The sequence below is a fragment of the Parasteatoda tepidariorum genome, chromosome 7 (genome assembly GCF_043381705.1).
Source record: "Parasteatoda tepidariorum isolate YZ-2023 chromosome 7, CAS_Ptep_4.0, whole genome shotgun sequence".
Classification (NCBI taxonomy): domain Eukaryota; kingdom Metazoa; phylum Arthropoda; class Arachnida; order Araneae; family Theridiidae; genus Parasteatoda; species Parasteatoda tepidariorum.
In genome coordinates this window covers 69,632,798-69,648,587 of record NC_092210.1, presented here as the reverse complement: position 1 = coordinate 69,648,587, position 15,790 = coordinate 69,632,798, and the positions used below count along the sequence as shown (strand labels likewise).

The following is a 15,790-nucleotide window of genomic DNA, read 5'->3' as shown; positions in this document are numbered from 1 at the left end:
CAGTACGTTTTTCCCCCTTCCTCCTTTTTTGAGGAAGAGAACATTTTTTTAGGATGGCGTCACGTCTACCGCCATGTTGGTTTTTCCTGCTGTGCTTTTTCATTTTCTCGGATTAATGTCTACTAAGTAATGTCTACGAAGTAATTCTGATGGTGAAAGCTCCTGCTTTTATTATGATATTGATGGGACGCCTTAGCTATCCAAAACACCACCATGGATGGACTTCTTCACCGTCATTTCTAGCTTTATGCTCGGGATATCTCCTGCTTTTTTAACCAAAGAATCCGAAATTCTGGGAAATGCTCCAACCGATTTGTTTGTGCGGAAAGACCGGTGTTTCCAGTAAACTACGAAAATGATCCATCACCAACCAACAGTCGTCTAAATCTCATCTAAAAATTTGCTGTGCACTGAATCTCCTGACCTTCACCCACTACTCCACCATTGGACACTATTTTTACTGTCTCTCAACATGGCTCCACCTAATAAAAAGAACTATTGGATTTTTATAAAGTGACTATCTTTCTTTGAGTGATTTATTCATATAGATTTTCTAGAAGATAACTCAAGGTAAATACTTGTTTTTTTTCCTGTTTCTCTTTTAGATATGGGTTATTCGGACACTATGCGTAATTGTATTAATTGTCTTTTTATGATTCGGCCATATTTCTTCCAAGTTCAGTTGTTTTTTTATAGGCTACTTTTTCATTTTTTATACCCAACCGTAACAGGGCAATATGTTTTCCATTGAAAAGATAATTACATAAAAAAAGCAAATATTAATTAGAATTTCCCAATTATCACAATTAAGTATATTTTTAGAATCATAGTAATGAGTTAAAAGAACATCTTTTAGTTTGGAGCATCTTTTAGTTGTTGAAGTGATCTTAAAAATCGAAAGTCGCAACAGAATTAATTTTACTTTATTCAATATATTCTAAAAATAGGTTCATTATTAGTGAACATCCTAGAAAAAACGGTTATTGTTATTGTAATTATATTGTTAACAATTTTGTTTAAGTAGAGTAAATAGGGCTTTTTCTAGTTAGGGAAGTAGTAGATTCACTAATCATTGTTCTAAATTTAATCGGAATTTTGTGAAATTTTAAACTGATGCTTAAGTATTGAAATTTCATATCATTAATTTTAATTTTTAACCTTCTTATAGAGAGCTAAAAATTTTTAAATAATAATATTATTATTTAAATTACCAAACTTAAAATTTGTACTATTTTTAACTCCTTATTCAAAAGTTCAAAAAAAAATTCTGAAGACTGCTTAGTTATTGTTAGCTTTGTCTATGGGGTAATTACAAAATTCCTTTAAAGTTACTTAATTTTTCGATCAAATTTAGAAAAAAAATTGAATTGTTACTGCTATTTAATTTTTCTACATTATTAAAAATTAAGCTTTCAATATAAAAATAAAACGCCTATTTAAATTATGTTAATATACCTAAAGGTAAAGAGAATCTATTTGATATCTTTAAACAAAAATTATTGAGATCATTAAGAAAGTATTTTCGAAATTTAATAATTGATTTATGGAAAATGGATCCAAATTTTGTACCTTTTATCATTAAGTGTCTTAGTTCTAAGTTTTCTATTACATTTAAATTACCAGTATTATTAATATGTTTATCAAGAAGTTCAAAATGTTTCTCTTCTTCACAATGACATTCATAATTGTATATACTAAATTTCCCTAAATTTTTGTTTATATTTATCAAATTAAAAATAGTTCTATCAAGAGTTTCATTATATTTGTAGTTTTTAATAAAGCTAAAATCTTAATGGAAACAAATTCTTAAAATTCTATCAAGAGTTTAATTATATTTGTAGTTTTTAATTATGTTAAAATCTTAATGGAAACAAATTCTTAAAATTGTATCAAATATAATCAAATATATTATGAAATATAGCTTTATTTCGATAAGGTTACATTTCATACCATATTTGATTATATTTGATACAATTTAAAGATTTTGTTTCCATTCCAAAAGCAGGGTTGTGAAATCTAATAACAAAATATTAATAACGTAAATTTTTCTTTCTAATTGTTGAAATTTTATTCATTATGGCTTTCACAAGATCGAAACAAAGAATTTTGTAAATTAGAAAAAGAAAAGTTGTAAGTAAGATCTTTCAAACTAATAGATATCATTATCTTTATGGAAGATATTATTATTTTAATAGATATTATTATCTTTATCTTTATAGCGTAGTTACCACTGCAATTATTCAATTCCAATTCACTAAACAGCGCTCCATACTCAGAAGACGATTTGACATCGCGTCTCTGTCTTTCTCATCACTCATGGATACAGACAATCACAGACTACAATCATTTCTGCAATTCCTAAAAGCTACTCACCTTCTGAAAACTTCATCCTATATCTCACTTTATAATAAGCGAGCTATAAGCGAAATACTGCAAAGAACTAAAAAAGTTCCCGTCAGTCATCATCATCCAATTCACTAGTATATAAGACATGATAGAGGACGCCATAACTCAGGAGAAAATTTTCTTCGCAAATTCTTTTTCTCCTTTATTAATAATTTAATATTTAAGGGAAGAAGAAAAAGTAAGTTCAGACAAACCACGAGTAAGTTATGAAGTGTCAATTGCCGAAAAAAATGCAAAATTTTAAAATGCGAACAAATTCTTGGAAGAGAACTCCGTTGCGTAATCCTAAGTTATCATCTCATAATTTATTTTCATTTGTATATTTAGACATTTTCTTTTCAGTATTTGAAACTTCGTTGCCTTCTCTAGGTTTGTCTGAGCTTGCTTTTTCTACATTTTAAATTAATAATGCAGGAGAAAGAAATTTTTTGAGGAAAATGTTCTTCAGCGGTATAGCGTCCTTTTAACTGGAAGTACCTTTAAATACATGATGGTTAAAATTATCGGTATCCTAGCCACTCAGGAGAAAACAAAATTTTTCATTGGTTAATTATTATAATGTTTATCAATATTTTTATGCCTATTAGAAATAAAATTTACTTCTAAATTTGTCACTATTATGATAGTTTTTATTACATCCTGATTCCCGCTTATCCAATCTGTACGCTTATCTTTGTATGCTGGAAAGTTTAGATGGCAAAACTCTTTCGTGAATAAGCATGTCATATTTCTTCATTTATCTCTCTTTTCTTCTTTTTGTCTCTTTATATATATATATATATATGTAATGTAGAATTTCTCATACGAGTCTTTCTATATTAACTGATAAGCTTAAAACAGATGTTTCTTATCAAGTTTNTATATATATTCAGAGAGAGAGAGAGAGAAAACATGGAAAGTAATATAATAAAGAGTAATGAAAAAAGAAGAAATAACTTTTAAAAAATAAAATATTTTTTAAAAAAAATTTTTTTTTAATTATTGAAATGACGGTAAACAGATTAATGGAAAGATATAATTCTGTTATCAGCTTACACAATTATTTCCACGAAAAGGAGTGATTTCTAATAACTGTATTAATACAGCCAAAGCAAAATATGTCAATACAATAGTGCGAGGAACACCCGACAAAATTTTTCACGAAAGTAGAACATATAGAGTAAAAAATATACGAAATAAAACATGGCAAAAAATAAAAAATAAAATGCACGAAAAATTGAGAATAAAATACAAAATGTAAGCTATAAAGCGAGTAGCGAATTCAAATGATCTTACAGGTTCCGGACTCCCTTAAAAATGATTTAAAATATTTTTGTTTGCCAAATTAAAAAATATTAAAATAGAAGCGCAAATGGAGGAATCTTTTTTATGGAGCATTCTTACTAAAGAAAGTTTGATTTGTTTGTTGCACTGCAGTAAGAACGCACCATAAGGAGATTGCTCTATTTACTCTTCTAACTTCTATTTAAGCTTGTTGTTGTAGTTCATTTACGTCGTACTAGAGCTGCTCAATGAGCTATTGGTGATGATCTGGGAAGCATCCCTGAGGATGATCCGAAGAAATGCCATCACAATTTTGATCCTCTGCAGAGGGGATGGTACCCGCGCTTCGGTAGCCCGAAGACCTGCAAGCGAATTCGAGCACTTTACCGTAGAACAGTTTAACGAGGACTAATACCGCACACCCTCGGTCCCTACGCAGACTGATCCAAGTGGTCACCCATCCGTACACTGACCGCAGCCAGTGATGCTTGACTTCGATGATCTGCTGGGAATAGTGTCTTAACGATCTGTCCACTGCGGGACTTTTTTCTTCTATTTTCTTTAAGCTTCTATTTTCACATTTTATAATCTGGCAACCTATTACAAAAATATTTTAAATCATTTTTGAAAGATTACGAAACATGTAAGTTCACTTAATTCGCTAATTGCTTTATAGATTACATTTTGTATTTTATTCTGTATTTTTCTTGCATTTTATTTACTATTTTTGTTCATTGATAGAAATAAAAAGTACAAGCTATGTACTAAAAAGTTTATTTCGTGAAACAAATAAAATTAATTCCGTAAATATAAATATATAATAATAACAATGAAATGTAATAATAATAAAATATAATAATAAATAAGATTAAGATATTAGTTTGCTTCAGAGAACGGTAAAAAATAGCCATGCTATTATTGGCGCCAATGACGTTTAATGAATTTTAGTAATTGCTGATGTTAAGTAAAAAGTAAGCTATGTAACTAAAAGTAGTTAGAAAATGGTACTAATTCGTTGAAGAAAAGCTTAAAGTCGCTAAACTATTTTTGACACTAATGATGCGAAATTAATTTTGGATGTAAGCCTTACTGGTAATGTAATTTTGTGCTTTTTTATCAGTATATATGGATTAGTATATATGGATCAGAATATATAGATACCATAGATACTAATATAAGTACACTTAGTACATTTGGTACCAACAACAACAGCGCCAACACTGTACAGTTTTAGTATAGATACTATGGAAAGACTGCCTCTCGAAAGGGATAAGTAGAGGAGAAAATAATAAGCAGAGATGAAAAGTTTCCTGTCATAAGTTGGCAACAAACTCTCTATCATCATCAGCATCATATCAAATGATACTAAATACAGATGATATTTATTTAGAAATGATGGACATCTATTTTTTTGCTTAATCTAATAAACTAACAAAGTAAATCCAACAGGGAGGACAAACTATATTTATAAATTAAAAGAAATGTATTTTTTTAGCTTTATTGATTATGAAATATTTAGATCTTGTTTGCATGATGATTTAGTAGCATTTTTTACACACTGATTTATTAATTTTTTTGTCCCCTTGCGAACAACATATATTCAGCTAATCTTACAGAAGCGAATGAAAACCACTTTCTCCACAGTCGAGAAAAAATGTCAAATAGTGGCGTTTAGTTGCGTCGATAGAGAATAACATTTTATTGATTAATATTTGTTTTATTAAATTATCACTGATTAACAAATCATTTATTAGAGATCTTTGAAAAAAAATATTATATTTAGTTAACAACTAAGTTCTCACCATTTTGTTTTTCAGTTCTCTTGCCGTTTGAGTCAAATTTTTCTGCCAAACTTACACTGGTGGACAAAATTAAGAGATGGAAGACATTTTCCCGAATATCTCAAAAAATACTGAATATAAATAAATGAAATTTGGTATGGATATAGCTTATACCATCATAATAAAGTATGCAAAACAAAAATGAAAGTGCCATTCACTGGCAAGACCTATTCCCAATAAATCCAATGTAGTCTGAACTTAAGGATAAAAGATGACATTAAAAGTGAGGCTTGCCTCTAGTATAGTGTATGGTCACCCATGACAGACAGACAACATGCACAACGAGTATGCATGCTGTTAATAAGGGATTTAAGGAGGACTTGTGGAAGACCCTCCCATTCTTCCACCAGAGCAATTTTTAACTCCAGAATGGTTCTGGGGGAAGGTTGGCGCATCACAATAGCTCTCCCAAGAGCATCCCAAGCATGTTCAGTAGGATTCAGGTCAGAGGATTTGGCTGGCCAATCCATTCGTTGATTATTCTCGCTTTCCAGATACTCATCAACCATGAGAGTCCTATGTGGTCACGCATTCTCGTCCATAAAAATGAATTCAGGGCCAACAGCGCCTTTGAAAAGACGCACATATGGCTCCAGGACCTACTGACTGTACCTCTGGGCATTCACGGAACCATTGTCAAGCACATGGAGAGGTGAGCGGGTATCTTGCATGTGCGAATGAATGTGCGAAAATTCTTTCCATCTCTTAATTTTGTTCACCAGTGTTGTTTACTTACTCTTCATCGAACTCAACAGTACGATAAGAACGATAAGTCTTTGAAGACAAAATTTCATTTTTAATTTTTAAAATAGGCATAAGCATCACCAGTGTTTTTATTTCAGCTATTGCACCCCCTTCCAACAAAGCACAAACAAATGTCACTAGCAGTTTTTGCGGACTTAGTACCACTATTTAAAAGCAAAAAAGTAGGAAGTACAGGAAATACTCATTTTTATCAACTTGACATTTCATATCAATGATCTGAAAATCAATACAAATTAACTTGAAAAAAAAAACTAAAACATACATTTTATTAAAGCAAAACATTCTTTTCCTAAACATTATGCCAAAATCCATGAATGGCACCAGAATTTTAAAATTAAGGATAAAGAAAACAATGAGAACTTTGCTGCTAACTCAATACATTTATAAACTGCTGTTTGTAGAAAATGCAACACCATGAAAGAATCATCAGAATCAAATGAAATTTAATGCAGAAACGACTTGTACTGATACAAATAAATGATGAAATTTTCAAAACAAAAGAAACAAATTAAGCGTCCGAAATCAGTATTTGGTGCAGCCACCACGCGCTGCAATAAGTGCTGCTATACGACGTGGCATGGAGTCAAACAGATGTTGAATATCTGCTTGAGGAAGAGAATTCCATATCGCTTGTATGCGCAACCAAAGTTCGTCTTTGGAAACTGCAGGACGCGGATCACGAGTGAGACGCCGACCAACCATATCCCACACGTGCTCAATAGGCGACATATCCGGCGAATAAGCAGGCCAAGGAAGAAGTTGCATGCGTTGTGCTGAACAGAAGTCTCTAACAGTCCGCGCAACATGTGGGCGTGCATTATCCTGCTGAAAGATAGCTCCAGGGATGCCTTGAAGGAAAGGAACGACTTCGGGCTGTAGCACTTCACGGACGTATCTGTTGCTATTGAGATTACCCTCAATTCGTATCAAATTGGATCGTCCATGATACGAAATCGCACCCCAGACCATAACTCCGGGTGTTCGACCACTATGTCGTTCAATAATACACTCAGGAAGGCAGCGTTGACCGGCATAACGTCTAACACGAACACGGCCATCATGGGTCCACAAATTGAAGCGTGATTCATCTGAAAAGACAACTTGGTGCCAATCAGCTCGCCAGTCTCTGTGCTCAAGAGCCCACTGCCGACGCAGCCGTCGATGATCCGCCGTGAGGGGAATCCTGTATAATGGCACCCTTGCACGCAATCCACGGCGCAGCAGACGACGACGAATTGACGAAGCCGACAATTGTACACCTGTAGCAGTAGACCAATGTGCTGCCAGCTGCCTGGAGGAAGCTGTGCGATCATTCACCGCCATGCGGAGCAGGTGTCGATCATCGCGCTCTGACGTCACCTTCTGTCGTCCAGTGCCTGTTTTTCGAGTTGTTCGGTGCTCGTCGGTCCACTGCTTCCAAACTCGCATCACTGTGGAACTGTTCCGCTGCATACGAGCTGCTATTGCGCGATAGGAAAATCCTCCTTCTCGAAGGCCGATTATCCTCCCTCGTTCAAACTCCGTAAGTTGCTTGAATTTCTTATTCTTCCGTCGTGGAGGCATACTCAGGTCTCACTAAACGTTTGCCACTAACAAATAATCATAGACTATTTTCAACGTCCCGCTACAGCACTTTATTTATACGCTTTCAGCATCAATTCAGAGGGCGCTGCGCGCGCCACGCACGCGCGATGGCTCTGAAACTTTATTAATTTGCATAATATCCTATATCCATTATTAAAATAATATTTCATTTGATTCTGATGATTCCTTCATGGTGTTGCATTTTCTACAAACAGCAGTTTAATATGCAAAAGAAAACTTACCCTTTTGGTCTAGCATCCGGTAACTGACGATGTAGAGACACTCTATCGCTTACGAATTCATTAAAAGCATGCCTTCTCCATCCAGATGCAATTACGTATTCCTCTACTTCTGATACGTCATTTAGAATAACAGGTTTCCCATATTCACCAGGTTTATCATAATCCTTTAATAGTGATAGATTCAGGCGCATTTCTTCAAAATGAGGCACATTTACATTTATGGGAACATGTTCATCAGTAAGTTTCCGATATTTTGTGCTGTATTTTTCATTCAGAGAAACTGCATTCAACTGAAGTAGATTTTGCTTGAAGCGTTCCTTAGCTTTTAGCTCACTTTGTCTATTTACATCGTGAACAAACGAGTGAGTCAAAAATATAACTATGAAGAAGAAGACAGTTGCGATGAAGATTAAAACTTTTATAATAAATGGTCGTCGTCTGGGTTGAAATATGGAGAGAGACATCAGCCGAGTTGACTCATATAACTCCCAGTGTGACAGTCTGAAAATGTAATTTGATTTATAACTTTTTATTATACCCATTTTATGATTAATTAACCATAAAAGCACCATTAAGAAATTTCATGGAGTTTAATTAAAAAAGCTCCGGTATCAAAGTCTGAGCATACTGCGCATGCCCTACAACTACTACAGAAATTCTGTAGCTTGAGAAAATAAATTTCCTAGCGGTAGTAAAAATAATACAATTAAGAGAATTATGTCCTACTTTATCAATAATTGTAACAATTAATAATTAATATATGAATAATTTAAGCAGATATATAAAGGGTCAAAAAGATAGATGTGAAAAAGTTTACTAAAAAAAAAAGTTGCGAGGAGTCCCTCCGCGCAGACGAAGTTAAACTTCGTAACCTGCGACGTTAATTGTAGAAGAATCAGCAGTCGTAGATGGATCACTAGTTCTATTCAGCGACTCTTTTTCCTGCTCCTCTCGCTACCGTGCTCTGTAATCACGATAATAGTGTGCATTTTTCCCTCGTGGACCTCTTGAACCAGTGGAAGTGCTTGTGGTAGCCTTATCGTCTCGCCATAGAAATGTATTTGTATTATTAATGTATGTGAATGCGAAAGTAATTTCAAAAGAGAAACAATCAATTGATATTCACAAAAGACGTACCTTGACATAACCTTAAATCCGTCGCATTCTCCGTGGGATTGTTTTCACTAATTTTTTACAATTGTTATCCTCTAAATTTGAAAATAAAAAATACTACCCTATTAAATTATACTAGGAGGCTTCGCCCCCTGCTCGCTGGTGCTCGTCAACCCCTTGTTGGAAGTCGCATAAGAAGTATAACTTCAAAAATTTTATTTGTTATAAAAGTTTCTGTTTTAGTTCACTACCACTGAGAAAAATATTTCGTTCAAGCCTCGACAATTGAAGGGTATGGTATTGCGATCCCTACACTCATACTAAATTTTTAAAAATGTACGCTAATTACGGATGTCCCAACAAGACGTCTGTATTATTTAGCATATGATGTGACGTCAAACATTTACGTCACTAATCTATTTTGTGCTAGCACTGAGCTCAAAAAACGTTACTGCCAACACCCTATATAAGTTGAGCTTTACATTTAAGAAAGTTTTTCGACCCAATACCAACTTTTAAATGAAAGCAAAACTTTCCACAATATTTGATAGAAATCAATTACATAAAGTTGAAATGATAAATTATTGTTTACAATAATAAAAAAGAAATTGTGAATAAATTCATATCTGAAATACTTCCTTTTCCTACTATTCGTTTTTGCTCAAAGCAAAAGTGAATTTTGAAAGGTTAAATTAAAACTTGAAATTGGTATACATCCATTTGTATTACTAAAAGTTGACGCGATTTTGACGTTATTTTCTAGCACTTGGATCGGTTATTTAAATATCAGTAAATATTTAAACGAAATACTTATCATTTGAAAAATCAATTGAAATAATGGTTATTCATGCCTAACTACATTAAATCATGGAATCGGAGTTTTCTGAGTACAATGTAACATAATTCTAATTATAAAACTATTACATTATAAGTACTCCTTTTCCTTCAAGATTTTTAAATTGAATTAGTTCGAAGAAGAAACATTTAACATAAATTATGAATGACAAGGCTTTGCTTAGGAGTCAGGACGCCAAAAGTTCCGGACAGATTAATAGTTTTATTAAAAGTTTTTCTTTACGTTTACTAAATCTTGGATATATCTTTGCTATTCCTTGGATATTTAATTCTTACGAGTTCTTATAATTTATGTTTCCAAATGTTGTCTAATTTCATTTCAGTTAATAATCCTTTATATCAGCAGTGTAATTTTCAAAATAGGAGCATAGAACTTTTTTTCCACTTTCAACTTTAATGTCATGGAAATAATTTGTACTAAAAATTTCAATTTTTACCGATTTGTGAGTGTGTGTGGAGGGTAATCCCTAAGAACGGCTTCGGAAAGCGTAAAAAAAAATAAAAAGCTAAGTTAGCATGTTTTAAGAATATTTATTAAAAAATCATTAATTTGAATTACACATTTTTTTAATCATAGATTTATCTAAAAATATTATTCTTACAGTACTCCATTAACTAATATATTATACTTAAAGCTGTGATAATAAACCATTGATATCAAATCTCATTGATTATAAATGTTTTATTCGTAGAATCAAGACATAAATTAACAAATTAAAAACAAAATACTATCTCTTTTTTAAGAGCTTAATAATAAGATAAGAATCTGACTTCTGAATTCTATTTTTATTATTCATTTCATATAATTTTAGTATGTAAAAAAATTAGCAGTTTTACCATCAATAAATCCGTTTTAATTACACTCATTTAATTTTGATCCACATTTATTTCAGTGCAAGTAATTTTAAAACTTAATTAGATATCTACTTGAAAATAAAAAATAAAGACTTGTTCTGTCAAGAATAATTTATTATGGAAAATATTTCTGACGTAAATTAATATCCTTTTCTTTCGACAAGTCAATTCTCAGTCTTTGTGATTCCTTAATGTTTTTAAGTTCGATAATAAAAAAAAAATTTTGTTTGATTTTGATAATTGACTTTATTTATTCAGCAATTAGTTTGCAATAATTAAATAACAATATTAAAATTTGTATTGTTAGTGGTATTAAGAATTTTAATTGCAGTATTATTGAAAATAATACCAAGTATTATTTGCGCATTTTTTCTGAGTTTTGATCATTAAACGCGAATACAATTATATAAAAAATCTCATTGAAATAAAAAAATACAATGTTTAATATATACTTTGTTAAACAAAACATGATTTTTATTATATATATATATATATATATATATATACAGTGGAACCTGTAAAAGTGACCACCTGGGTAAAGTGATCACCTGAGTAAGGTGACCATTTTCTATAAGTTTTATTTAAAGAGTCCTTTTTAAATAGTCTTCATAAAGTGACCANCCATTGGAAGTTCAGTATATAACAATGCAGACCAGTAAGTCGTGCACAATTACTGTGACTACAAATTTAGATCTCAGTTTCCTAACAGCCAAAGTGAAAAAGGAAACTCAGATAGCTACACTATAATTTATAAAATATAAACACCCAGGATTTTGAAGAGAGAGAGAGAGAGAGAGAGAGAGAGAGAGAGAAAATCTGAAAATAATTCGCAATCGAAATTAAGTACTCTTCTTTAAATTAAGTGCAAAATAAATAAGTAAATTTTTATTTATGGGTCGTATTGTAAATTCATTGCCATTTGGGAAACTGGAAGAAAAACAAAATTGTTGCATGAGAAAATGCAAATTTTAATTTACATTTTCCCATGCTTCTTAGAAAATAAGTGCTTGACTACCAAGAGGATGAGAGGGAGAGTCTCCACAAATACCCTCTACGGAGTGAAGAGGTAGAAGAAGATGAAATATTTTTATTCATATACCTATGATGGGTTCAAAAAATTTTTTAACAAATATTTTATAAATCTGTGAACCTGATAATTGCAAATTTGAAGCAGCTTAGTATGGCTATAAATGCTAATTTAGTAAGGGAGAGTGTATTATTAATCTCATTTAATGATTCGAGCTAATCAATTAAGCATTCAACTTCTGAATAGATGGCCAGAGAATATAGCAGAGTGCCGCTTATGATGGAAAGATATCGTTGAATGGGAAGGATGCAAATGATGAATCGAATAGGTTTCAAAGATAATATCTTTAAATCTAAGATAATAATAAAGATATAAACGCCGAGGAACGGCCATTTCATAAATTGCGTCTTAAAGATGGCGCAATAGAGATGTCTGTTGGAAATCTACATAGCAGATGTTTTGTGTAAAGAAAACTGACAACAAATATTGTGAAAAAAAATACTAAATCTTTTTAATTTTGTATCATAGTACTTAAACTTACAATATTACGATATAGTTGACTTGTTTGGCATTTATAATGGTCATAAATAAATCACAGGGTGAAACAATTAAATAAAATTAGTCTATTGGACATAATTGTTTTGCTTTTGATAATGGGCAATGATTAGCTCTATTTAGAAGTCATACAAAATTATTCTTAAAAATTAAACTATCGAATGCAAGAAATGATACCAAAAAGCAAGGAATAAAAATTTAATCTATAAAGTAAGACGAGCACATTCAATATAATTAGTGTAAACTTATATTGTATTTGTCGTATTTATAATTTGTATAGTTTGCACTTTACTTTAAAATGAATAAAAATTTTAATACTTTTGTTACTTATTATTCATTTAACCTTTATTTGACAATAGTTACAATCTCATCTAAAAGTTATTCTCTAAAATTGTTTTCAAGTCGATTGTTATCTAAAATTAAGTTCTTAAAATTAAAAGTGGTGTTTTCTTTATTATTATTATGCTATAAAGTGACGCCCCCTTGTTTGCTCTATTCAATAACCCCTGTAATTTCTATGAATCCAGCACCGTTTCTTTTTCTTAAAAATCAATATTTGAAAAATAAATAAGGTTTAATTAATTATTGGACACTATTTAAAATATTGTTTAAGACAACCTGACAAAATGAATTATTTGTTGACAATTTAGACAGAGAAATATCCATGTTCTTAGTGCCACGAAGCGAAAAAAAAAAGTATAGATAGATTCTTAGTTGCTGTGTACAATCTTAAAAGGCTTTTTCTGCTGGTCAACCAGCGAACTTCATTGAATCAGTCAGGGCTTATGAAAACAAGAATTTTCAGCATATTTTGAGTGGCGTTAGATACCAGGAACAATTCCCTCTAGCTGTTATTGAATTTTTTAAGTTCATCACCGCAGAAGTAAGTCATATTTAATTAGCTTGAATAACACTTCTGAGCCGCGATGACTCAGGAGATAGGGCGTTCACCTCACACTGAGGTGAACCGGGTTCGAATCCAGCAATGGCTTATCGATACGAATTCACATCCGGCTTGCGCCGACCACAATACTGACGTGAAATATCCTCAGTGGTAGACGGATCATGGGTTAGAGTCCCTTCGCCGTCAGGCTAACCGTGGGAGGTTCTTGTGATCTTCCTCTCCATGTAACGCAAATGCTGGTTAGTTCCATCAAAAAGACCTACACGATGGCAAATTTCTCCCAATACTTGATCCAGGAGTTTCCTTGTCTTCTGGATTGGGTTCAAAATTACAAGGCTACGTAGTTGAACATTAGTAGTCGTAAACCCAAAAATTGGGTCGGTTGTTCAACAACGGTTATGATATTATAAAATAAAATAAGAAAATAACACTTCCGAACTAACACCAAGCTTTTAAGAGGCAGATAGTTATGACCATATCAGGTTGTAATAATGGGGCTTGATACATTTTTCTGAACATGGGTGAAAACATGTAGTCCAATACTGTGATTGTCTCATCACGTTTAAATATTTAACAAGGAAATAAACATCACGTCATAGTCCCCTCAGACTAATACATTCTTCGACATCCAAGAAGGTATTTTTTCGCCAGGAAGACTAATTTTCGAAACTACACTGACGAAAACAGAGAGTAAATAGTAAATTAAGAACCACAACGAACAGTTTTAATCGTAAGTTGAGCCGACCAAAGTTGGCGCAACAGCGATGTAAAAGCAAAGATTTATTTTTTAAATTGATCTGTTTGTTTTCTTATATGTTTGTTCGTCTAAGTGCTGCACCTTTAAATGTCATTAGTTAAAATGTATTTGCTTTTCTTCTCTTTAAAATAAAATCGATCTTTTCATGAAAGATCCAGGTGCTTGTAATTTATAAAAATTCTCTAGAAGAACAAATATAGTCCAACCTGTGTTATCGGCAAGAGGACACTCATCCAAATAAAGGTAAGGTCTTTTATTTACCTTATCTGATAATAAAATTTACCTTCTTATAAAGTTGGAGAAAACATAGAATTTTATTGGAAAGCACTACAGTGTTTATTACTATACTATCAGTTCTAAAGATCAAATGAAAGAATGAATTATACGAAAGCTCTTAGGCAAACTTTAATTTTCTATCATTATGCATCACTGTTAATGAAAAAGGTTTTAGTCCTGTTTACTATTTTTTAAAAAGTTATTAAAAACAATCAACATTAACTTATTTGCAGGTTTTTCTCATAAGTTCGTAAAATTTTTAATTGATTATGCTAAGTTTAATAAATATGTTAAGCGCTAGCATAATTATTGTTTGTTGTAGAAGCAGCCTTCAAGTATTCAGCTTTGTGTATATGTGGTATCATGAGACAGACTTAACTTTCTCGGCAAGCTCTAATTTACCATCAAAATCTCAATTCTCTACAAATTTTCCAGAATACCTTTTGTTTATATTAGTTACACCTGTCCAACATACATTTGGTTTGTTTGGTAGGGACAGTTGACGAACCATCTATACGAGATGAGTTCTGAATAGCTTAAATAGCATTGCTGGCCAAATGAGCAAAGCTAGCAGCTGAAACGCATTTGCTTTCCAATTCAACTTCCTGGAGAGACATCGGTGATTCTTTAAGAGTATTTAACTAGCTTTTTGAGGATTGAAAATCAGTTTTTATAGCAAATGACACTTCCTAATTCAAAAATATGACCATTTCAACATAACTAACATTTGGGGTAATTTTGGTGTAATGCTAGAAAATTCGAACAAATATTTTATCACTGAAATGTCCAATTGGATTGGTCATTGTGTCGGATACTATCAACACCTCCTAGAAGTATGAAGGCCTCAGCACGGATCAATTTAGTAGTCCGATGTGACGAAGTTAACTGCGCAGTAGACGAAAAATAAGAAAGATGTCATTACGTTCGGGGTACTAAGCTGCGCAGTGGTTGAAAATACGACATATGTCATTACGTTTGGACTACTAAAGGATATTTATGGTAACCCGTGCAGAGGCCTACTCTTTTCTAGGAGGTGTTGATACTATACGCTTTGCTTTGAAAACTCCTAATAGAGACGGTGGAGTCTAAATATACTTTTAATTGCCTTTATTTAATATTCATATATAAACTGGTAATAAACTTTAACTAAACTTCACAGTATCTTTCGAAGTATGTAAAATACAAGGTCGTCGCACTATTAGAATGCCAAAAATAAAGTTGGCGTTACTCAAGAACAAAAACGGATTTTTTGGCGCGATTATACAAGTACAATTCTGCGATCAGCATTTTTAAAAAGTTCTTTAGTCAGTTACATTACTAGTTCTTTAGTCAGTTACATTATTTACT

General features: G+C 32.2%; 1 protein-coding gene across 1 annotated transcript in view; it reads right to left on the bottom strand.

Annotated features, from left to right (window-relative positions):
• The window catches only part of LOC107448188 (putative polypeptide N-acetylgalactosaminyltransferase 9), a 58,516-nt gene that overhangs the window by 41,359 nt on the left and 1,367 nt on the right, over nt 1-15,790 (bottom strand). The window contains exon 2 of the mRNA XM_071183805.1: nt 8,102-8,602. Coding sequence (XP_071039906.1) covers nt 8,102-8,565 — 464 coding nt within the window. The 5' untranslated portion in view covers nt 8,566-8,602. The remainder of the gene's footprint in view (nt 1-8,101; nt 8,603-15,790) is intronic.